The 22,458-nt window shown below is 59.5% G+C and overlaps 2 protein-coding genes across 2 annotated transcripts; one reads left to right on the top strand and one right to left on the bottom strand.

Moving 5' to 3' along the window:
• Nucleotides 1-735: 735 nt before the first annotated feature.
• On the top strand, nucleotides 736-3,981 carry CBX8 (chromobox 8; the record flags this gene model as incomplete). The annotated part of the gene is made up of 5 exons (XM_084273397.1): nucleotides 736-804; nucleotides 1,366-1,409; nucleotides 1,670-1,735; nucleotides 1,834-1,900; nucleotides 2,079-3,981. The coding sequence occupies 5 exons, from the start codon at nucleotides 736-738 to the stop codon at nucleotides 2,916-2,918; spliced, it is 1,086 nt and encodes a 361-aa protein (XP_084129523.1). The 3' UTR covers nucleotides 2,919-3,981.
• A 6,983-nt stretch (nucleotides 3,982-10,964) lies between these two features.
• Nucleotides 10,965-15,452, bottom strand: CBX2 (chromobox 2; the record flags this gene model as incomplete). The annotated part of the gene is made up of 5 exons (XM_084273659.1): nucleotides 15,378-15,452; nucleotides 15,177-15,220; nucleotides 14,524-14,589; nucleotides 12,901-12,970; nucleotides 10,965-12,305 (listed from the first exon to the last, which is right to left on the bottom strand). The coding sequence occupies exons 1-5, from the start codon at nucleotides 15,447-15,449 to the stop codon at nucleotides 10,965-10,967; spliced, it is 1,593 nt and encodes a 530-aa protein (XP_084129785.1). The 5' UTR covers nucleotides 15,450-15,452.
• Nucleotides 15,453-22,458: the final 7,006 nt, after the last annotated feature.

Consider the following 22,458-nt stretch of genomic DNA (forward strand, 5'->3'; position numbering starts at 1 on the left):
CGCCCTCCCTCCGCAGCAGCGGCGCCGAGCGGCCCGCAGCCCACAGCTGGCGGCTGCCTGTGTGCCGCGGGTGGGCGGCCGGTGCCGCCGCGGGGGCGGCGACCCGCCGAGCTCGGGCCGCTTCGTCCCGCCTCGGACACCGCTCCCTTTGTCCGAGCACCGGCCGCCGGGCCGCGCCGCGGAGCACCGGGGAACGGCCAGCAGTCCTTTCCTCCGGGTCCGCCCCGTCCAGGTACCGGCAAGGGGGGCCGACCCGGCGCTGAGAGACTGCGGCGGCGGCAGCGCCTCCCCGCGCTCCCGGGGCGCCTTTGTGCTCCGCTCTCCCCCCGCCGCTCCACCGCGCCGCCCCCCCCCCACCCCCCCCACCCCCCCCACCCCACTCCGCCCCCCGCCGGGTCCGCGTGCCCCCCGAGCGGGGCGGGGCGTGTCCGAAGGGGGGGCGTGTCCCGGGGGCTCCTCGCCCCTCCCTCCCGCCCCGCGCGCCCCCGCCGGCCCCGCCCCGCGCTCATCGGGACGCGGCGCACGTCGGGGGGCGGGGCGGCGGCGCGGGCCAATGCGGCGCGGGCGGAATATTCCACCCGGCTCCGCCAGCAACAAGTGCGGGGGGGTGCGGGGGGAGGGGGGGGGGAAGAGGAGGAGGGGGGCGGGGGGCCGCGGCGCTGACGTCAGCGGGCGGAGTATTATGGTCTGGGCTGCGCTGGCGGCTGCCTGTGTGCTGCGAGCGGCCGCGTAAACATGGAGCTCTCGGCCGTCGGGGAGCGCGTCTTCGCGGCCGAGGCCCTGCTCAAGCGCCGCATCCGCAAAGTAGGTGCCCCCCTCCCCCTTCACCTCCGCCATCCACCTCCCCACCTCTTCCCCACCACCACCTTCCCCCCTCCCCGACGGCCCCGCGCCCCTCCCTCTCGCCCCCCCCACCCCCTTCCCCCACCCCGCTCCGGCCCCGCCGCCGCCGCTGCAGCGGCCCCGGTCGCGGCTGGGCGCCCGCTGTGGGCGGCTCTTTCTCCCCGCCGCATGCCCGGGCGCTCCCCGCCGGCGGGGCGGGCGTGCTCCGCTGCTGCTTGCCCAGCAGGCTGCGCTCCCCCGCCCGGCTCTGCGTTTTTTCTTCCTTTCTTTTTTTTTTTTTTATTTTATTAAAAGAAAAAAATACCCGATAGAGATTTTTTTTGTTGTTGCACACGCGCACACACGCGCACCCCCCTCACCCCCCCCCCCCTTCACACACACACACCCCCCCCCCCGTGATCCTGCCGGCGCCGCGGGCCGTGTCCGCGGCACGCGTGGGGCCGCGGGTGTATCTTTGTTGCGGGCGGCTGCCGCCGTTCCCCCTTCCGTGCGTATTTATTCCTCTTCCCTTCGCATCCGCAGGGCCGCATGGAATATCTCGTGAAATGGAAGGGCTGGTCGCAGAAGTAAGTCGGCCGGTGGTCCGGGGTTGGGGGAGAAAGGAGGGGTGAGGGGGGTGTCTCTCAGCCGGGGCACCGGGAGGGGAGGTGGGAGGGGGGGGGATGGCTGGCTGCATCCCTGCTTTTCCATTGTAGCCTAAAGGAAACCCATGTCCCCTTCTTTACACCCTGTATTTTGAATGTTATTTGCTATTCCTGTTTCTGGCTCCTCACGCTGTCCCCTCTCTCTGTGCCCCCCCACCCCCTTCCCTCTCCCTCCTCCCCAGGTACAGCACTTGGGAACCTGAGGAAAACATCCTGGATGCCCGGCTGCTCGCAGCCTTTGAGGAAAGGTACAAGGCCTTTGCCAGCCGCAGCCCTTGAGCTTGTAAATATGTTGCTGTCTTGTAGCTATGCTGAATTGAAGCTTTGGTTTTTTTAACACCTCTAGGGAGAGAGAAATGGAGCTATACGGGCCCAAAAAGCGAGGCCCCAAGCCCAAAACCTTCCTGCTAAAGGTAAGGAGGCCGGAGCCCTACACGCGTGCCGGCTGGGGCTGTGTGGTGAGGCACAGAGTGGGTCCCTCTCCGGCCCCCGTGGAGGATGCTCCTCGCAAAGGCGGCCCCCTCGTAAGTTGTAATTACGCGGCCGGATGGCAGGATAATAAAGTCACCGGTTGATTTATCTTCTTTGCAGGCCCAGGCAAAGGCAAAAGCCAAAACCTATGAATTCCGCAGTGACTCTTCCAGGGGGATCCGGGTGCCGTATCCTGGCAGGTCCCCTCAGGAGCTGGGCTCCACGTCCCGGGCTAGGGAAGGACTCAGAAACATAGCCCTGGCTCCCCAGGGCAGCTCCAGCACCAGCACCCCCAAGGGAGACAGCATCCGAGACCGGGTGATCCGCGTGGAGGAGAAACCTGGGGAGACCCCCAAAAAGAGAGGCCCGAAGCCCAGGAAGGAGCTTTACAAGGACCTGGCGGAGACTCTGGATGCCTCCAAGAGGAAACTGGGGGACCCGGGGGACAAGGTGGGGGACTACCTGAAGGTCAGGAAGATGGAGGAGGCAGCAGTAGGGGCGGCCAAGTTTGGCTCGGGACACAGCGTCATCCAGCTGGCCAGGCGGCAGGACCCTGACCTCCCCGGCGCCCTGCCCGGCCCCAACCGAGCCGAGGTGGGTGCCAAGCTGGAAGCCGCCGAGACCTACCCTCCCCGGCTGGCCAAGCACCGGGCAGACTTTCTGGACACCAAGGGGCAGGTGGGGCTGGACCCCGGTGGGCCCAAGCTCCTGCACAGCGCTGTGAACCCGGGCACCGTGGGCAGCCTGTACCGCGATGGAGTGGGGGGCCAAGCGGGGCGACCCTCTCTCATCGCCAGGATCCCTGTCTCCAGGATCCTGGGGGACCCCGAGGAGGAGTCCTGGAGCCCCTCTCTCAACAACCTGGAGAAGGTGGTGGTAACTGATGTGACCTCTAACTTTTTGACCGTCACCATCAAGGAGAGCAGCACGGACCAAGGATTCTTTAAAGAGAAGCGATGAGTTTGTTGGAGGTGGTGCTGGGGTGTTCTTCAGTCAGATCCAGACAAAAGCTTGGTTAGAGCTTGGTGGGCCTTTTTTTAAAAATTTTTTTTTTAAATTTTATTTTCCTGTTTTTTTTCTTTTTAATTTTTTTCTTTTTTTTTTTTTTTTTTTTAATTTGTGTGTCCTGGAGAGGATTTAGAAACTGTCCTAAATTCATTAACTCTTTTTTTTTTTGGTTTTGTTTTTACATCTTGCATTTCGTTGGAAAGATTATCTCTAGAGTTATATTTTCTATTAGATGTAAATATGTTATTTAAGAAAAAAAAATGCTTATATATATATCTATATATATATTTCAACTCTGAGTTGTTTTATTTAAATGGAGACAACAGTGACTGCTCAGTTGCTCTTAGAAAGGACAATAAAACTGAGAACTAATGGAGTTCATGCATCTGTTGCAGGAGCCGGTGTACATAACGATGTTCATAGCTAATTATGTTCTGGGTTTGTTTGTTTTTTGGTTTGTTTGGTTTTCTTTTTTTTTTTTTTTTCTTTAAAACTTCTTATTTTTCATCTGATGCTGTGGATGGTGGAGGGGGAAGTGTTACTCCCTCGGAGGGCAAAGTGCCCTGATTTCTTGATTGTGATATAAGGTGTTGCTTGTACAATCAAGTGTGCTGTATCCAGGACGGTTGCCCTTGACAGTTGAAGTAAGCACTTGAATTTACAGTATTGTTGGGGAGGGGGGAGTTCCAGTCTAACAAAAAGAAAAGGGGAGAAAAAAAAAAAATTAAGAATGATATTGCTACAGTGTCGGGGTGGGGAAAAGCCAAACTCCATAAAAAGGCTAAAAACTGTTGGAAGCAGAGTATTAACTTGAATTACCTTTTCTTGCTGAGGAAGAGGCCGTTTGTGTGTGTGTGTGTGTGTGTGTGTGTGTAATGTTCCTGAGAGGGGTGATACTGAAATGCACTTTAATAGAGTTGTCGTAGCAGTTGTGGGAGATGGGGCTGAGCTGAGAATCTGTTTTCATTTTGTCTGGTTGCTTGATTCTCCACTTTTAAGAAACAAAACAAAAAAAACCCAACCAACCCAAGGAAAAATAAAACCCTCTGTTTACATTCCTGAAATGCCAGAGAGGTTGGGAAGGGAGCGTGTCACTGCCCATGTTTAGATGCTTTATACTGCTATAAGAAAGTGAATTAATAACATCCCCCCCCCAAAAAAAAAAACCCAAATATTTCACTTCAGACTGTTGGAAGACTCCAGATAAAGTGTTTTGTAATATCCACATCCCTGACAAATCCCAGAGCCACCTTCACACATTCAGAGACAATAAATATTTCCCTTTTCTTATGCTAGTTAAACAATAGCTGAGAGGCAAAATATTCCGGTGTGGAGCAGCCCTGCTGCCGTGGGTGGCTTTTGGGGGTTTGTGTGCCCGTGGTGCTGGGGATTGGGGGGTCCCTGCTGTGTTTCCCCTGGGGTTTTGTGGCTCTGGACCAAGCGCAGCGGCTGTGGGGGCTGCAGCCCCCCAGCTCGGCTCGCTCCTGCTCCTCCAGCTTGGTTGCAGCCGGTCCTGGGTGGGGGAGTGGATCCTTCACCCGGGGTGTGATTGAGGTTGAGGTGTCCGTGTCCTGACGTGTTGGTCTGAGCCTCTCTCAGGGTTGGAAAGCACAAATCTGTCTGGCAGCACCCGAGGGCAAGGTCATCCTTGTCCTTCCTCATCCTCACTGGATGCCCCAGCCGGGCTGAAGGTTCCTGATTTGAGGGGGATGAAAGCACACAGGGCCTGACAGCGGGGAAAGGGGCTGGGGCAAGGAGCATCCCTCTTCTGTTTGGGCCAGCATGGTCCTTTTCCCCATCCTGCTTTTGGGACCTTGTCAGCTGGCCTAGCAGGAGGGTACTGCACCAACTGTACAAAGGGAACCATCTCTCTGTGGTTTGGGGGGTTGTTGGGGGTTTTTTTGGTTCTCTTTTGGGGTTTATGTTTATTGGGTTTTGGGTTTTGTTTTTTTTTTGTTAAGGCATATTTTGTAAAATTAAGAATTTTTTTTAACTTGGTTTGTAGGAAGACTCAATGTGTTGGTTTCAGTGCCAGGGGCAGGGCAGCTGATGCAGGACACGTGTTATCAGAGGGATCGAGCTGCCCGTCCTCCCACTGCTGCCCTGCCGAGGCTGGAAGGTGCCTCCCTTTGTGAAAGAGCCCGGGGCCGCTCTCCTGCCCGCTGGGATGCGGCTGGGATTTGATGTGCTTCTCTCCAGCCCTGTGTATGTGTGTGTGTGTGTCCTGACACACGTGTATATGGAGCAAAACATACATGTGGGTGTATGTGTGTGTGTACATAGCGACGTATATACTGCGTGTGTGTGTGCGTGGGGGGGTGTGTGTGTGTGTGTGAATTATTTAAATCTAAGACTTGTACAAACCCGATTTGGCTAAATCTCAGTCTCAGAAGTGAAGCTTAACTACGTGTCTTCTGCCAGCCGTGAATGTCCGTACCAGACCTGCTTTTTATGTCAGTTTAAATATATACTTTGTAAATAGAAACGGCTTTGTCTTCCCTTTGCGGCCGGGATGAGGTGGGGGGGGAGGTGGGGGAGAGCCTGGAGCATCGTGGGGGTGGGTGGGTTGGGGGACCCCGACGGGGTGGGCGGCTCCGCATTCCCCTTCCCCTTCTCCGCACCCCCCCCACCCCGTCGGGGACGCCGGCGGAGCGGGGCCGGTGGTGGGACCCGACGGGGAGGGAAGGGGAAGTGAGGCCTCCCCCTCGGGGTCTGGAGGTTCCTGGACGGGGTGGTAGTGGGTGGCGGGTGCTGCTCCATCCGAGTGCCGCCGCTCCGGCCCCGGGGAAAGCACCTGGGGTACCGGGCGGCTGGTCCCGGCGCTCCGCCCTTCCGACGGGGCGGGCAGGGTTGCTGGTCGGGGCGCGGCGGCCGCCCCTGTCCGGCGAGCCCGGCCTTTGTATTCAAATCCACCCCGGAGGGGAGCAGGGCCGGGGGGCGGGGGAGCCGAGCTGTGTCCTCATTAACCTCCTTTCTCTGCTCCGCGGGTGAGGGGCGCGGACCCCGCATTATGGGAGCTGTCAGCGCCCGGGTGCGGACAACGACCGCCGGGGAGGAGCGGGAGAAAGGGCCGCACAATGGCGCCTTTCTCCCCCGGCCCGGCGGGGGGGCCCTTTCACACGGGCCGCGGCGGGGCCCCCGGCGGGGCGGGCGGACGGAGGGGGTGGGGGGTAGCGGGGCGGGGGGTACCGGTTGGCGGAGCCCCCGGGACGCGGCCGGCAGGAGCCGTGTGTGGTGCCTCCTGTACCCGAGTGGCTCCGCGCGTCCCCGGGACTGTGCTCGCCTCGACGGTGGGGCCCCGACGAGCGCTTGGTCTCCGCCCCACCGCGGCAGCCGGGCCCCGCCGCTGCCCGCGTTCTCCTCAGGCACCAGCCCTGGGTGGGTCCCGGTCCGGCGGGGTGGGGGCGGCCGGGTGGGTCCCCGGGGCGCTGAGCAGGGGCACCGCGCCCCCCCCTCCCCACCCCGGCTCGGCCTGGGCAGCTCCAGCCTCACCGCGCACAGCCGCCCGGTAGGAACCGGGTCCGGGCTCGTCCTGCCTGGACCCTCGAGTCGGGGGGAAGGACGGGGCTTGCCCAGTTCCGATTCTCCTCAGCCTCACCCATCCCCACCTCCGGGGTCCCGCTGCAACCCAGGCCGGCGTCCCGCGGGCCGGGGATGGGGACCGGTGGTGGAGGCAGCGGCAGCCAGGGACACACACACACAATGACACCGGTCCCCAGCGGTGCCCGTGGGGCTGGGGGTCCTCCCGGCACAGTGAGCACAGCAGGCTGAAAGGCTTAAAAAAATATTTATTGATATACTAAAAAAAAAAAGAGCAGTGAAAAAGTAATAACACCCCCTCCAGTCCCCCCCTCCCCCATGTAACCAGCTCCTAGTGTTGTCCTGCAAATAAATTAAGAGCAGCCTAGAGATCGTGGGGCTACACTAGTGTTAGTGTCCAGAAGCACTAATAAACACACCACAGGCAATGCGAGGTGCAGGGGAGGGCGAACGGAGGATGAGTGGGGAACAGGGAGCATGGCCCCCCCCCCCAGCCCTGTGATGCTCGGTGGGTTGGGCGCCTGTCCTGCCCAACAAAAAGCCCTTATGCTTTTCCCAGGGTAATAACATCTCCAACTTTTGTTCTCTGAAAATAAAAGCAAACAACCAGCTGTAGTTTAAAGCAATTATAAGTGTCATACAGGACCGATTTGGCTCTCTCTTTAATTAAAACATACAAATCAGAGCAGTGACGGGGCACGAGTTACAAGAACAATTGGTTGTTTTCACCCATCCCTCAATTTCCCAGCTCTGGAGCCCTTTTCACCCATCACAGAAACAATGTGAACCGAACCCCCGGAACCATCCCCATCCCTCCACGAACTCCAGGGTTTGTTTGAGGGTTTTTTTTTGGTACAAAATATATATATAAAAATAGACTAAGTTTCTAGGGAAGATGGCTGAATTGGCCACCTCTTCCAGTCCAATGGAAAACAACAAGTATCCTTAACCAGATTATGCCTGGAGAAAATATCCATTCAATATACAAATCCTGCAGGACTTTCCACATCGGAAACCCCTTAGAAAAATGACAAGTGACAAACCTTTAATTGGCTGTTTGACACACGGCTGAACACTCCAACCCATAGCAGCAAACTTAAAATTAATTAAAAAAAAAAAAAAAAGGAGGGGGGAGGAAAGGTAGACCTTGAATACTAATGGTACTGACTGGCAAACAGGGTCTGCACCGGCTTTCAACCCCTGTCCACAAAAGATTACAGTAAATCACTCACATAATGTGCCTTTGAGAGGCAAATTCCAACAGGAACTGTTTGCTCAGACACCCAGCGCTGCTGGGAGAGCTGAGATCCTGAACCATGAGGTCGGGAAAAGGGCTGGGAAGGAGCACAGGAGGAGAGAAAAGTCACAAAAAATTCTGGATTATAATTTTCACCATCCTTAGACCTTTGGGATTGAACCAGCTGGTGAGCAAAAGGCACAATAGCAAGTAGTGACAGCAGAGTCCTGCTGCTACTGGGAAGGGACACGCCTGGGAAGGGTGATGGAGGAATGCTGCTCGCCATTGGGATATGTGTTCTGTGGGGTACACGCCTGGCCAGGAGGCAGAGAAAACACAATTCAGCTTCGATGGGGGCTCTGGAGGGAGCAGCCATCTCAGAGCCAGCACACAGAGACCACAGCACCCACCATCACGGCTCGTCTCCTGCACCCTCTGCGGGTGTTTGGTGCTGGACCACTTCTGAGAGCATCCCTGGGGTGATGCCAGACCCCAAATCCCATGGCTGTATGCAACAGCATCCCTGCCAGGCCAGCTTCCTCTCAGTGAGCATCCCTCAGCCCTGTGGCAGGGCTCTGCACCATGGCTGGGTGTCCTGCTGGGGACCAGGGCACCTCTCCCCGTTAGTGTCACGGCTGTCCCCAGGACCCTGTGACCACCCCGCTTTGCATAGGCACAAACCTGTGGTGGGACCGCTGTCGCAGACAAGGCTGAGATAAGGCTGGTCCGAAAGGCACATTGTCGTTCCATTTGGATTTGTGAAGGCCAAGTAGCAAACATTTGGTGTGTGGGGAAGAGCACTGCCCCTGTGCACCCAGACTCCTCCTTCCTTCTCCCAAAACCATCGTGCTCCCCAGCAGGAAAGCATGGCCAGCAGAGACCATGCCCAGAGCATCCATTCCTGCTGACAGCAGCCAACATTTCCTTGGACTGTTCAAAGCAGTGATAGCTGGTTTGGCAAAGGTAAAGACTTAGAAGGTGAACAGCACAGGCTGGGACATTTTGGTATCGTGGAGCTCGGCAGAAGCGCTGTCCTTGGGAACTTCCTCCATGGACAATAATCCCTCCTCTCCCTTCCATCCTCTACAGGCAGCAGGGAGCAAACCCCCTGCCCCAGGCTGCTTGACACCATGGTGAGGTGACATTCATACACGGCTGTACCAGGGCAGAACTGGAGCTGGCTGAGAAGCCTGCATGGGTCCTGCTGCAAAGCATCTCTACATTTCCACCTGCCCCGGCTCAGGCAGGACGCTGTGCTCAGCTCCACAACTCAATGAACTCAAAGCCACAAGCAACAGGACAGCTGGGGGTTAGATGCAAAAGCTAAGGGAGAGCATCTCCGGAGCACGGGAGCCTGCCCTGCCAGAGGCTGCAGCTGCTGCCTGGGGGACATCCATCCATCCATCCATCCATCCATCCATCCATCCATCCATCCATCCATCCATCCATCCATCCAGGCAGCACGTGCTGGCTTTTCATTTCACCTGAGAACTGCACTGCCACCAGCCAGCGGCAGCAAACGCGACGGCGGCAGGCTGATGCGTGTGTGTGTGTGTGGCAGGGGGGGAAACCTGTACCCCCAGTTTGGTCCATTTCTCTCTACACTCCCATGTGTGACAACCCTTTGGGTGCTCCTGCCTGCAGCAAAGACAGACACCCGTCATGGTGCCAGGTCTGGCACCTAGCAAGGGTGGCCCTGAAGCCACATGCTGGGACAGACCTTCGGGCTTGTCATGTCCTCCAGGAGAGGAGTTCAGCCGAACTAAAATGACCTCCAATGCTACTCAACTCCGCCTGCTGCTCATTTTGGCTTCCAAGGGGAACCCATGGTAGGGAGGGAGAAAGCCCTCCTTGAAAAAGTTGTTAGTGGTTGCAATTTCAAGCTGAAATGAACGCCCTGGCTGCTGGCACGACAACGGCAAACGGCTGCTGCAGACCCTCCAGCTCCTCGGGGAACAGCCCAGGGGATGGGCAGTGGCACGGGACACCTGCTGCCCCTGCCTACTCTGTCCCTTGTCCCCCTCCTCTCCTTCCCTTTCCCACTGCTCTGCACCACCCATGCAGCTGTTTCTCAACCAGCTTCTGAGCCCTACAGTGGGAGATAAACATGAGTGACCAGGGCAAGTCAAACCCTGTGAGCATCCAAGGCGCAGGGCTGCTCTGGAGGCTGGAGCCTGCAGGGAGGGCTCGGGGCTTGCCCCCAGATCTGCCCGGGTGCTGCACTCCAGCACAGAGACAACTGGGAGTCCCAGTACCAACCTACCTGCCGCTGGAAGGGACCACACCTTCTGCAAGGCTTAAGTCAGTGGAAAGCCAGAGGCTACCACTGGCTCCCACCCTTGGCAAGGTAGGAACCCTCCTGGAAAGCACAGGGATGCCTGCTGCCAGCCCCCCCTTGCTTTGAAAGAGGGGCCTTTGATACCCATCTCATCAGTGGCATCCAGGACTCAGTTTGCCCTAGACTGGGTTTATTCCCTTCCCTCAAAAAAGAAAAAGAAAAAAAAGATTTTTCCTTAATAAAAAATGTAAACAATATTTCCCTATCAGCTGGAAACCACAACAGAACCGTTGTGGGCTTTCACCATCATTGGAAGTGACCTTGCCCAGGGGGGTGGCTGGGCTGAGCGTACCCTGAAAAACCCCCATATACAGCTGCCCCCCGCCCCCAGCAGCCACCAAGCTCTGGGAACGGCAGCCGCCTCATTTGGATTGATCTGTGACTCCCCACAGCTCAGCAACAGATTCTTGGGGAGCCCAGAGGAAAGCAAGCGAGCTCCTCTTCCTCCCCAGAGTACGAGCCCGGCCCATGGCAGCTCCACACCCTCTCCCCACTGCCAGAGACCCTGTCACCAGCCCTTTCAAGCTGCAAAGCAAAGAAACCCGTGTACAGTGAAGCCTGGCTCAAAACTTGCCAGCCCATCACCCGCCCTGGCAGCACTGGTGCCTTGCTCCCAGAGAACAGCATCAGCCACCTCTGCTCGGGGTGATGCTCTGGGAGAGGATGGAGAGGTGCTGGGGGGCGAGGTGGGGAAATCCATGAACCCACTGGCAGTTCTGAGCGGGTTTCACTGTGCCTCTCTCAAACCTCTCTGGACACGAGTCCCAGCAGGTCTCACGAGGTCTCCGTGTTCGCTTGAAGAAAGAATAACCTGATGGAAGAGCCGGGCAAAGCTGAGGGAGAGGCTGAAGGACCTCCCCTCCCTCCTCTCACGCTCCGTGGCTCAGTATTGCCGCAGGTTGAAAAACCCGACGCTGGTGGGGGACTCCTTGACCGTCACTGTGATGAGGTTAGCGGTGACGTCGGTGACAAAGACGTGCTCGATCAGGCTGCGGGTGGGCTTCCAGTCCTGGCTGGTCTGGATGGAGACAGACATATTCTGACCCACGCCTGGGAAAGAAGCCGAATCCCGGTCCGAATCCGAGCTGGTCTCTTCTCCCGTGCTCATTTCGGAGAGGGCGGCCGGCTTGCGGCTCTCCGCGGGCCCCTCCTGTGCTCCAGCTGTGCCGCTTTTGCCCAAGTCCCTGTCGCCTGCTCGGTGTGTCAGCTTCTCGCTCTTGCCGCCGTCCCCCCCCGAGAGCGCGCTGGCAGCGTTCGCCCCCGCACCGGCTGTGCCACCCTTGGTGCTGGCAGCACCCGCGCTCGCTGCTGCGCCGCCGCTGCCAGAGCCTTTGGACAGGGCGCTGCAGAGGTGCCGAGGGAGGCTGCTCCCGCTGGCCGCGCTCGGCCCGTTCTTGACGCTCTGCAGGTTTAGGGCTTGGAGGTTCAGCTCCTGGCTGGAGGCTGCCTGGCTCCCGGCCCCGGATGAGCTCGCAGGCATCTTGCTGCCGTTGTGCAGCATTTGCCCCCCAGCAGCAAAGCCTGATTTCTGGTCCCCTCCGGCGCCGCTGCTAGGAGCCTTAGCAGTCTTGGAGCCCTGTGTGCTCAGCCCGAGCTCCCCAGAGCTTTTCTGGCTCCTCATTTTCAAGTCCAGCCCTAAGCCGCTCTTACTGGCTGCCTGGGCTTTCAGCGCCAGCCTGCCCAGGGGTGAGCTCTCAGCTGAGGTCTGGCTCTGGGACATCCTGTTCATGTAGTGCACGATGGAGCTCTGCCAGCTGATGGCCCGGTTGGGGCTCGTGGAGCCGCTCTTCATCCCGCTGGGCAGGTTTTCTGCAGACGAACCCCCTGAGCTGAGCCCGGCCAAGGCACCTGGCGGGTCCTTCAGCACGGCCATGCCAGAGCCCTGTGTGCTGTGCTGGGGCTGCAGCTTCCCCATCAGCTTGGTGCTGCTTCCCACCTCCTTCCGGGAGGTTTTCAGCACCTTAGTCAGGTTCACGGTCCTTCGAGCCGCTTTCTGCTCCGGGGGAAGAGGTTTCCGTCCACGCTTCTTCCTGGAAGTGTCTTTCATTTCAGGCTTTGCCACCAGGATCTGGGCTTTCTTCTGCGGTACCGGGTGGGTCTCTCTGCCCCGGGGACCTCTCTTTGCTTCGAGGTCACTTTCGTCATCTTCATCAGAGGAGGAGGAAGAGGAGGATGTGGAGGAAGAGGAGCTACTCGACTTGGTTTTTGCAGGCATCTCTGGTTCCTGTGAAGCAAGGGAGAGATGGGGAAAGTGTTAAGGCACGTTACCAGAGAGGGGCTCTAGGCACTGCAGACCCTGCCATACGGATGGCCACGTGGCCCAGACACATTCTGGCTGATCTGCTTGTCCTCTGAATCAGGACAAGTAACAGAATCACAGAATGGTAGGGGTTGGAAGGGACCTCCAGAGATCATTGAGTCCAACCCCCTGCCAAAGCAGGGTCCCTAGGACAGGTCACACAGGTCGGTGTCCAGATGGGTCTTGAATATCTCCAGAGAAGGAGACCCATGCCCCTGGGCAGCCTGTCCCAGTGCGAGGCAGGGAGCTCACAGTCTGACACTGGCTTGAGCACTGGCAGGACCCTGGTGCCAGGGAACTCTTCTGCTTCCTTCTACACCACTCCCATGGCAGCTGTAAAGACATGTCCTCCTCGGATCACGCTCACCCCCACCAACGACACAGGTCTGTGGGCACCGCTGTGACTTCACCCCTCCAGAGACACCCCCCGCCTTCACCCTGCACTGTGCAGGGACGCTCACTGGTACCCACTGAGGCCAGAGCCCCCCCAGCACAGCATTTCCACCCCACCAGGACTCACCACGTGTTTCCTGGGCCTGCCCCTGGGCCGCTTCCCCCTCTTCCGATTCTGAACTTCTTTTTCATGCTCTCTGAAAAAAACCCAAAACAACCCCCAACCATTAAGGACGATGTTTGCAGGGAAGGGAAAAAAACCCAACCCTGTGCAAACTCATCCTGGTTCCTCCCTTTCTTCCACCACCAACCCCTCCTCGCTCAGGATGCTGTAGGCTCAGCTCCTGCCCAAGCACCGGAGGGGTGCCTGGGAGGTGTCCATAACCCCCAACACATGGTGATTAGGCTCTGAGCACATCCCTTACTCGAACCCATGCTGTTATGGGCTGAAATGTGTTTACCAAACTCATCACAGACCCAAAATCCTTTGCCATGCAGGACCTTCCTGATGGTTCCCCCAATCTTGGTCCCTTTGTCCTGCTGTTACCAGTCCCAGACCTTCCACAGAGGGGCAGTGAGTTTTGTAACGCTGCTGTTGAGAATGGCTCCCTGCACTGGAAAACCAGGGCGAGCTGGGCAGCGAGGGGAGAGCACCCCTGTGTGCACCCCTGTGTGCTCCCACACCATCCCCACAGCAAGAAGCTTCCTGTGGTCAGCGATGGACCACGCAGTGTTACCCATCTCAAAGTCACATTTAACTGGTGAGATCAGCAGCTTTCTGGGTACAGGGAAGACAAAGCAAAGGGAAGGCAGACCCCTCTCTCCTAAGCCCTGCCTTGCCACCCCCACCCTCGCAGCTCCAAGCTGCCTGGCTGGTGCAGTCCAGCCAGAACAACAAATGCATCCACATCCCCTGCAAGCTCTCCTCTCTGCTGGGCTCCTTTCACATCTCCTGCACCACCAGGTCTGGACATGGTGGCCATGCCACCCCAAGCCTGAGGTGATGTACTGGAGTGTTTCCACATGCCTGTACTGTTTCTTTTGGGTTTGCTCCTTTGAAAAGGACGGCGTTACGCTAACCACATGCCACACTGCCTGTGCTAACTCCTGGATTCCATTCTTGAAAAAAAGAATGGATCCAGAAACAAGTTATAATTAAATCCTATCGTAAACTTTAATGACTTTTATTCATATTGAGCCAAAATCTCTGGCAGCGCTGTGCTTACCATAGCCAGCTGGCTACTTTTTTAACCGCCGTGTGTGACTGATGGTGAGCAATAGCTGCGGAAGAGCTGGGGGTCCCCGCTGGGTCTGGGCAGTAGTAGCCCCTGGCCCTCCCCAAAGGACACTGTTTTCTCCCACCCGTTACTTCCTCACCCTCCAGAAGTTGCATCTGGGTGCTCCCTTAGCCCACCATTTCCAACCTCCCCCCCCAAGCAAAGCGAAGCCCCGACCGCTGGCCGGGGAATGAGCCAAAGGTCTCTCTGCTGGGCGCTGCCGCGCTCCATTGTACAACCAGCTCAAAACCAGCTTGTGCACCGGGCCATAAATCCTCTGTGTTTACCCAGCCTGGGGAGAGCCGTCCTACGTGGACCTGAGCCGGGATTTCAGGAGATGAACAAAAGGGCCGTGCCACAAAAGGCCCGGCGAGCTTCAATCTGTTGTTTCCACAACTTCCACCGCACGCGCGCAGCCAATTAGAAGTTAATTGACTTTATCGTTTGCTTAGGAATATTTAGAGTTTGCTCACTTCTTTTGGAAGGCGAGGAGGAGTCTTGGATCAAGGATGTTCTCCTCGGGCTCCCAGCTGTTGTGCCTGCAACACAAGATACGGACTGGGCGAGAAGCTGGGGGGCCGCTGCTCCCCGCCACCCCCACCCCCCCCCCGTTACCCACCCAGCACCCGGGGAGTTCATCCGAGGACAAACGGGCCGCCCCGGAGCCGAGCACCCGGCGCCAGGTCCCGCGGGGACCGAGGCATCCCCGCACCGGGGGACAGTAAACCCCCCTCCCGAAGGGAGAAACGGGCCGGGGGGAGGCAGATGCTGGGGTTGGGCGGGGGGAAGGAGGGACAACGGGGACGGCCACGCCGCCGAGGGGCGAGACGAGCCCCGTACATCCCGGGAGAGCTCCGGTTTCAGCGGGTTGGGGGGGTGGAGGGGGAAGAGGGGGGGGGCCGCTCCGGAGCCCCCGGTCCCGTCCGGCCTGAGGAGGAGAAGGGGAAAGGGGGAGGGGGGGGGGGGGGGTCCGGGAAGCGAAGTCCCACGCGGCGGCGGGGAGGGCCGGGGCCGCGGCCGCGCTTATTTGTAAACAAAAGGAGCGGCCCGAACAAAAGCCACCGGGCGGGCGGCACCCCCGCGGCCGCGCACCGCCCCGCGCCCCGCTCCGCGCAGCCCCGCTCACTTGGAGGACCAGCCGCGCCACTTGACCAGGTACTCCAGCTTGCCCTGCGGAGAGAGACGGCGAGAGGCGCGTTACCGGCGGCGGGAGGGGGAAAGAGGAAAGGAGATGGTGGTGGTGGTGGGGGGGACTGGCGGGAGGAGTAGGGCAGCGGGGTGCTGGCTGGTGGGGGGTGGTGGGGGAGGGAAGCGCGGCGGGTCCCACCTTGCGGAGCCGCTTGCTGAGGATGCACTCGGCGGCGAAGACCTGCTCTCCCACGCTGCTCAGCTCCTCCATGGCCCCGGCCCCGCGCACACGCACACACAAGGGGAGCCCCCGCGCGCGCCCCTGCCGGCGGCCGCGCGCGCCCCCGCCCCCCCCTACCCCCCATCCCCCGCGCGCCCCTCGGCACAATGCGGCGTGCGCGCCCCCGGCGGAGGCGGGGGGGGGGGGGGGGGGAGGGATGTGTGTGTGTATGGGGGGGTGTGTGTAGGGGGAACCGGCGAGAGGAGGGAGAGGAGGAGGAGAAGGAGGAGGAGGGGGGCGGGGGGCTCCCCAAATTCCCCGCTGGCCAATGGGCAGTGGGAGGCGGGGCGTGCAGAGGAGGAGAGGGGGGGAGGCATTGTCTGAGCGCGACCCCTCCCCTTCCTGCGCGGCCCGGCCGGAGCGGGGACAATGGGGCTGGGCCGGTGCTTTGTTCCTGGGGCGCGGGCAGCGCGGTGGGGGCTCCTTCAACCCGCCCCCCTCCCCAGGCCCCCCCCAGCCTGGGGACAGAGCGGGGGCCGGGGGCGCACCCCCAGCGAGTCCCAGCCTGGCCGGAGCTGGGGGTGCGGCACATGTTTGGTCCCGAAATAGCGATGCCGAGGGAATAAAGCGTGTGGCCTCGGGGGGTGGCGGTGGGGGCTGCGACCGGCCCCGCCGTGCCCGTTCGCAGGCGCGGAGCCGGGGCGGGGAGTTGCGGGGTTGGGGGGTGTGTGTGTGTGTGTCGGGAGAGGGGGGGGGGAGAGAGCCCGGCCCACGGTAACGACCGCGCCGCGGCACCGCACACCGCGCGCCACCGGGGCGTGCGAGGCGGCGTGAGAGGAGCTGCGGCACCGCGGTTGTTGCGCTGTGGGCGTGGAGCGATGAAATATGGTGCTTTACAGGCACGGAAGAAGATGAGTCAGCACCTCGGGGAGTTTACAACCGCCGGCCCGGAGCCTGCGATTAACCGTGCGGGAGCCGGAGGGAAATGAATTGCCGTAGCCCCGGTGTCCCGGTTTTCCCGGTGTGCAGGGCCTGAGCGGGATCTGGACGGGCGATGGGGTGTCCTGCGTGCGGGGCCGGTGCCGTCTCCGGTAAGCGATGCTGGCTCTAGGATATCCTCCCGGCTGGTGCGTCGGGCTGTCCCCGCTGCAAGGATGGAGTGATGGTGCTGGGAGCACCGGCTGGATGGATGGATGGATGGATGGATGGATGGATGGATGGATGGAGAGAGTCACCGCTTCGTTAGCAGAACGGGGGGCTGGCTCGGGGTCTGTAGGACGGTGGGGTTGTGGGGTCGGTGTGTGGCAGTTGTCCTAGGTCGGGCGTTATCCCATTTCATTGCTTTCTTCTGGCAATTCCCGGGCTCGCTCGCTGACCGGCAGAGCTGCCGGGAGCATTTTCTCAGCCGAAGGTGACACAGAAACGCGACCCAGCGGCGCGCTTGCTCTCTCCTTCGAGTGCATTTACCTTTCGGCAGCTCTGCTCTTTGTGTGCAGCACGGCTGAAATTTTAGTCGGGAAAACGTGTGTGACTTTCCACCCCCCCACACCCCCCCCCCTCCCCCCGCGCATGAGCCATGAGCACACACAATACGGCATCCACGGCCATGGGGATGCAGCTCCAGTGACCGACCGTGCCGAGCGCTCCGGGTAAGCGGTGTGTGGGGCTCGCCGGGATCCGGCTTGTCGGTGCTGAGAGATGAACACTGCTGGGAGATGAGCCCCACGTTCGGGTGCTGCTGGGTGGGCTCTCCTCCCAGTCACCCCTCGGTGCTGGCGTTCCTGAGCTCCCTGTGAGGATGCAGGAATAGAATAGCTGTTCCTTTCCTTCCCGGAGTGAAGGAGGAAAGGCTGGTGTGAGCAGTGCTGCTCTGTGTTGTGCTCCCTGAGCCTGAGAGAGGCTGGGGGTAGGAAGCGGGAGCAGCCCTGGGAATTCGGGTCCCTCTCAGGGGTGTGGAGTGTCGGGAGGCTGGTGCCCAGCGTGGGGCTGTGGCAGCAGCTTCGTTCCTGAGCCCTCATTGCCAGCCCCATGGAGTTTGCTTCTATCAATGACCTGTGTTTTATTAATGCTGTATGGCCCCAGAGCCGCCCGTGGTCCTGCTCACACCTCTGCTTCGATGGGAGCTGAGTCCCCTTCACCCATCAAGGGGGCAAAAGGACTGTGCTGCTCTGTGAGCTAGAAATCTCCTTTATATCCCTGGAGGGGGTTACTGAGAACCAGTCTAGCCCCTGGCCTGCCGTGGGCTCTCTGCTTTCTGCCAGCTCGCCCCAGTTTGGAGCTGCAGGTTATTTCATCTGGTTTAGAAGCTGTGAGCGATGGCCAGGGCAGAGCAGGGGTCCCAGGAGCACAGGGCACACTGAGCCCTGGGCTGTTGTCTGTTCTGGAGCAGCAGCTTTCTCGGGCTGATCACGGGTTTCCCATTATTTGATGCCTTTGGGTGACGCCGCGTGGGTAAACGAGAGATCTCACTTTTTCTCAGAAAAGAAAGAAAACAAACCACTCTGCAGCACTGAAGAAGCCTGAAGTTGGGGCTTTGAAGATTTATAAAAACAGGAAGTGAATAAAAAAAAAAATCCTGCAGTTGTTTATGTGTTACAAACCTCGGGAGTTTTTACGTTCCCATTCGGATCTTTCACTCCTGGACTCAGCAGTGGCAAGAGGATCTTGCTGGGAGTGTAGCTGCCTGCCCCTCCCCAGTGCTGGGAGCACCTGCTCCATGTTGCCCAACCATCTCATCAGCATTTCAAGATGTTTTAGTGATGAACAAATTATTGTCCGTGAGTGGCTTTTGTCCCTGTTGCCTGCAGCCCCCTGGGAAGGGGCAGGGACTGAGGGCGAGGAGGGCTGGGGCTGTGAAGGGGAAGCGGCAGGAGTTACGGGTCCTGGCACAGTGGGATGTCACCTTTTTGCTGAGTCAGCCAGAGGGGACTGTCCCAGCGACTGTGCTTCCCTGGGCATCGCTTCCCTGGGCATTGGTGCTTCCCAGAGCTGTTGGCAGTGGCAGAGTCCTGGGGGGGTGCAGAAGGAGACGCTCGCCCGCTGCTTCTGAAGCTGCGTCCCCAACTGGGAAGCACCCTTGGGGTGAATTCAGCATCCTTCATCCCATCACCTTCCTGGAGAAATGTGGGCACAGGCAGTGGGTGGCTTGGCTGCCACATCCCCAGCTTAGCTAAAGGATGGCACAGCCGATACCTTTGGCATCTTAAAAACAGACTCCCAAACTAATCCAGTGGAACATCATTTCGTAGCTCTTCCCAAGCATGCCAGATGCCCCAGGAATGCCACGGGTCCTGTGTCATGTAGGTAGTGGGGGGGCTGTTGTCCTGGGGTGGAGGGTTGCTGCCAGAGGGAGGGGGTCACCCCAAGACTGGACCGTCCTGATGAAATGGGGGCTGGGCAGCCCTGCAGGAGTGAGCATTGCCGGGCTGGGCACCAGCCAGGATTGAGAGCCTGTCCTCTCAGGCTTTGAACCAACGGCCAGGGACACAGTGGCTCCCTGGGGGCTTGTGGAGGGTGGGGGTCAGGGGTCCCACTGTTTCCATGGGGTGCTCATCCTCTGTCATTGCGCTGGGGCCCACTGGGAAGGAGGAGCAGGGCGGGGGTGCCCCCTGCATCCTGCCAGTGCTGTGGGCTCGGTGCGGGCAGGGTCAGTAGTGACGGGGTTTTCTGAGGGGGTACCAAGTGTGCGGAGAGTTCCTGACTCCAAAGGGTGATGCTGGGGCTGGCCATGGTAGCCATGTTTGTTGTGGGCAAATGGTGGTTGTTTTCCCAAGGCATCAGCCAATTGAAGCCCAGAGATCTGCATATCATTTGGGCACCTCAGCCCAGCGCAGACAGATGGGGATGGGACTGTGTGGCTTCCAGGGTGGGATGACCAGTGAGTGTTTTTGGTCCAGGCCCTGTGGCTGTGTGGGGGGATTGTAGGGGGACATGGCATCCCCAGACTTGGCTTTTCAGGAGGCAGCTGCTTCCCTGCACACCCATGATAAACACATGTACGTATATGTTTGTTGTTACCTTAGTGTCTTGGAGCCATTGGGACCCCTGGGTAGCAGGCATCTTTCTAGTGCAAGGAAAAAGAAAGGGAAGCAAATGGTGTGGAAATGCATGGCAAATTGGGATGCAATACACAGCAGGGCTCTGCCTGCTGCATGACCCCCAGCCCTGAGCAGGGGGACGCTGAGGAATGAATTACTTGGGGATGGCAGGGCTGGGGGGGATGCAGTACTCATCAGAGCAGGGATTTTGGCTGAGCCCAGCTGTGCATCAGGCAGTGACTGTGCCCACCAGCACAAACCAGCACCCAGTTTGCCAGCAGGACCAGGCAGGGCTTTGTCTGTTGGATGCACATTGGGTGGAAATGTCACGTGGCGACAGGGCACAAGGTATGAGGTGAATGGCAAAGGGAGGGGCTGGAGCATGTAGAATGTGTCCGTGGCTTCTGGATCCCAGGGTTTGCCCAGGCTGAGTCTGCTCATGGGCCAGGGAGTGAGTGTGTGTGGGGGGGGTTGGGTGCCCACAGCTTGGCGTGACTGTCTGTGGGGTTAAGCCTCCTCTCACCCCTGGGGGAAGGGTCTGCATCACCATCCAGCTTGGGACTTGGAAGCATCTGTCTTTCTGGGGCTGTGTTGTCAGAGGGGAGGAAAGGACGAGGAGAGGCTGAGGGAGCTGGGCTTGTTCAGCTTGGAGAAGAGAAGGCTGGGGGGGGGACCTCATTGCAGCCTTCCAGTACCTGAAGGGAGCAGAGGAACAGGAGGGCAATCAGCTTGACACTTGCAGGACAAGGGGGATGGAGTGAAGCTGAAGGAGGGGAGGGTTAGATTAGATATTAGGGGGAAATTCTTTACAGAGAGAGTGGTGAGGGGCTGGAACAGGCTGCCCAGAGAGGGGGTGGGTACCCCATCCCTGAGGGTGTTCAAGGCCAGGTTGGATGGGGCCCTGGGCAACCTTGTGTAGCTCCAGGCCTGGAGGTTGGTGTCCCTGCCTGTGGCAGGGGGGTTGGAGCTCTGTGCTCCTTGGGGTCCCTTCCAACCCAGACCAGGCTGGGATTCCATGATTCTATGACCGGGTGTGAAGGGATGTGATGTGAATCCCAGGGCATCACTGGAGCGACGCTGTGTGCTCTGGTTCGGCCGGAGCTGTGAGGGTGCAGGATGCTGGGAGCGCCCCGGGCTCGGCGGCTGCCGGGGGTGCGTCCCAGGCTTGTGCTGCTGAGTGTTATTCCCGGGCAGCACTGGAGAGGGGATTCCTCCCCTGGAAACCACCGGGACCTTCCGCACCGGCACCTCGCGGCGGCTGATGGCCCCGGGGCAGCCGCCGGAGCTGGGAGCGACCGGTAACTCCGGGCACCGGGGCTTAAAAAGCAACGATCTGCTCCTGGACGGGGTTGTACCGTGAACTTCCCCCCACTCCCTCCCCGGCTCCCGCGGGTACCGGGCTCTGCCGGGCGCTGAGCGCGGCTCGGGAGCCACCGCCCGCCGGCTGCCGGTACTGCACCGGGACCGCCGGTACTGCAACGGGACCGCCGGTACTGCACCGGGACACCCGGCCGGACACCCTGGGGGACGAGGGCTGGAGCGGGAGCAAAGACCAGTCCCTGGGGCAAAACGTGTCGGGAGGGGGGTGGAGTGGTGTTTGGAGAAGAAGGGTCAGGACCGGCCAGGGCCAGGGATGCTCCTGCGGTGCTGAGACCCAAAGTTCAGAGGATGCTCTGGGCTGGAAATACGGTTGGGCTAAAAAAGCACCATGTTCAACGCTTACTGTCTCTTTCCTCCCCACCAAGTGGAAATACCCTCTCTGAGCATCCCTCTCTGTACCTGCTGCAGCGACAGCCAGGCACCCTGAGGACCCCAGCATGGGGAGTGCAGAGCCTGGCAGCGTTCAGATATCAGATCCTGACTGCCAGGATCTCTGGGATACTGGCTTCACAAAGGACCTGTCTGCCTCTGGAACATGGACACTGTTGTGCTGATCCGTCAGGGAACTCCCAAGGTTGCCAGCAGGATCCCTGGGAAAGTTCCTATGCCTTACTATTAATAATATTATATTAAATCCTATTTGTGGCACTGGTCCAGGCAGCTCCCCTTTTGGAGCCTCCCCGTTGTTTGCTGCTGGGCTGTTTGCTCTGCGTGCTGCCGGTCTGACCCCCCCACCCCAGCACAGCTTCAAGCCAAACATTTTCTTCCTGTTTTTCCAAGTGGAGTGTGAGTCTCTTGTTTCATCTCGTTGGGTGACGCGGGGAAGGCAACTGTGAGTGAGTCTCTATGGCAACAGATGTTTATCGAGCCCCTGAGATGAGGCACAGGGTTGGGGAGAGGCACTTTGACATCTTGGGATGGGGTCTGGGGGCAGCTGCCATGCTTACACCCCGCTGGGAGGACAGGGACCAGGGCTGTGGGACATGCCCTGCTCCCTGTGCCCTAGGTCCCTGCGAGGCTGAGGGATGCTGGGCTGCTTCCTGCAGAGAGAAGTTTGGCTTCACATGAGGGCTTTTTACATCCTGAGTGCATCAGCCCTGCTGTGGCATGGGTACCGGGCTCTGCGTGGCCGTGGGGTTGGGAACCGTGGGGTTGGGGGTGTTCTTGGAGCTGGGGGGTCCTGAATGTGCTGCTGCCACATCCTTTGTCTCTCCAACATATATCAGGGAATAATGCCCAGCACCAGAACCCCCAGGACCCCCCAGGAGCTGCTCCAGGGCTGCAGATGGGTGAAGTCTCATGAGTGCTGCTATGGAGTGGTGCAGCTGGACCTGCCCTGCCTGCACCCGTGGAGCTCAGTGGGGAACAGGGGTATTTTCCACTTCTGTCCATGGCCATATAGGGCAGAGAGACAAACAGAGCAGAGCTCAGGGCACCCAGGGCTCTGGGGCAGGGACTGGAAACACTGCTTGACTTTGAGAGACCTCCAGGCTGGGTAGCTGCCTTTGCTGGAGCAGAGCTGGTTGTCCCAACACCCCTGCTGCAGCCAGCAGAAAGGAGCTGGGCCTCTCTGTCCCCTTCATGTGTCAAGGCTGCTCACACTGTGCCAGAGCCCAGCTCCACTCACAGGAGGCTCCCAGCAC

Source organism: Gallinula chloropus (assembly GCF_964237585.1).
Source record: "Gallinula chloropus genome assembly, chromosome: 20".
Taxonomy (NCBI): Eukaryota; Metazoa; Chordata; class Aves; order Gruiformes; family Rallidae; genus Gallinula; species Gallinula chloropus.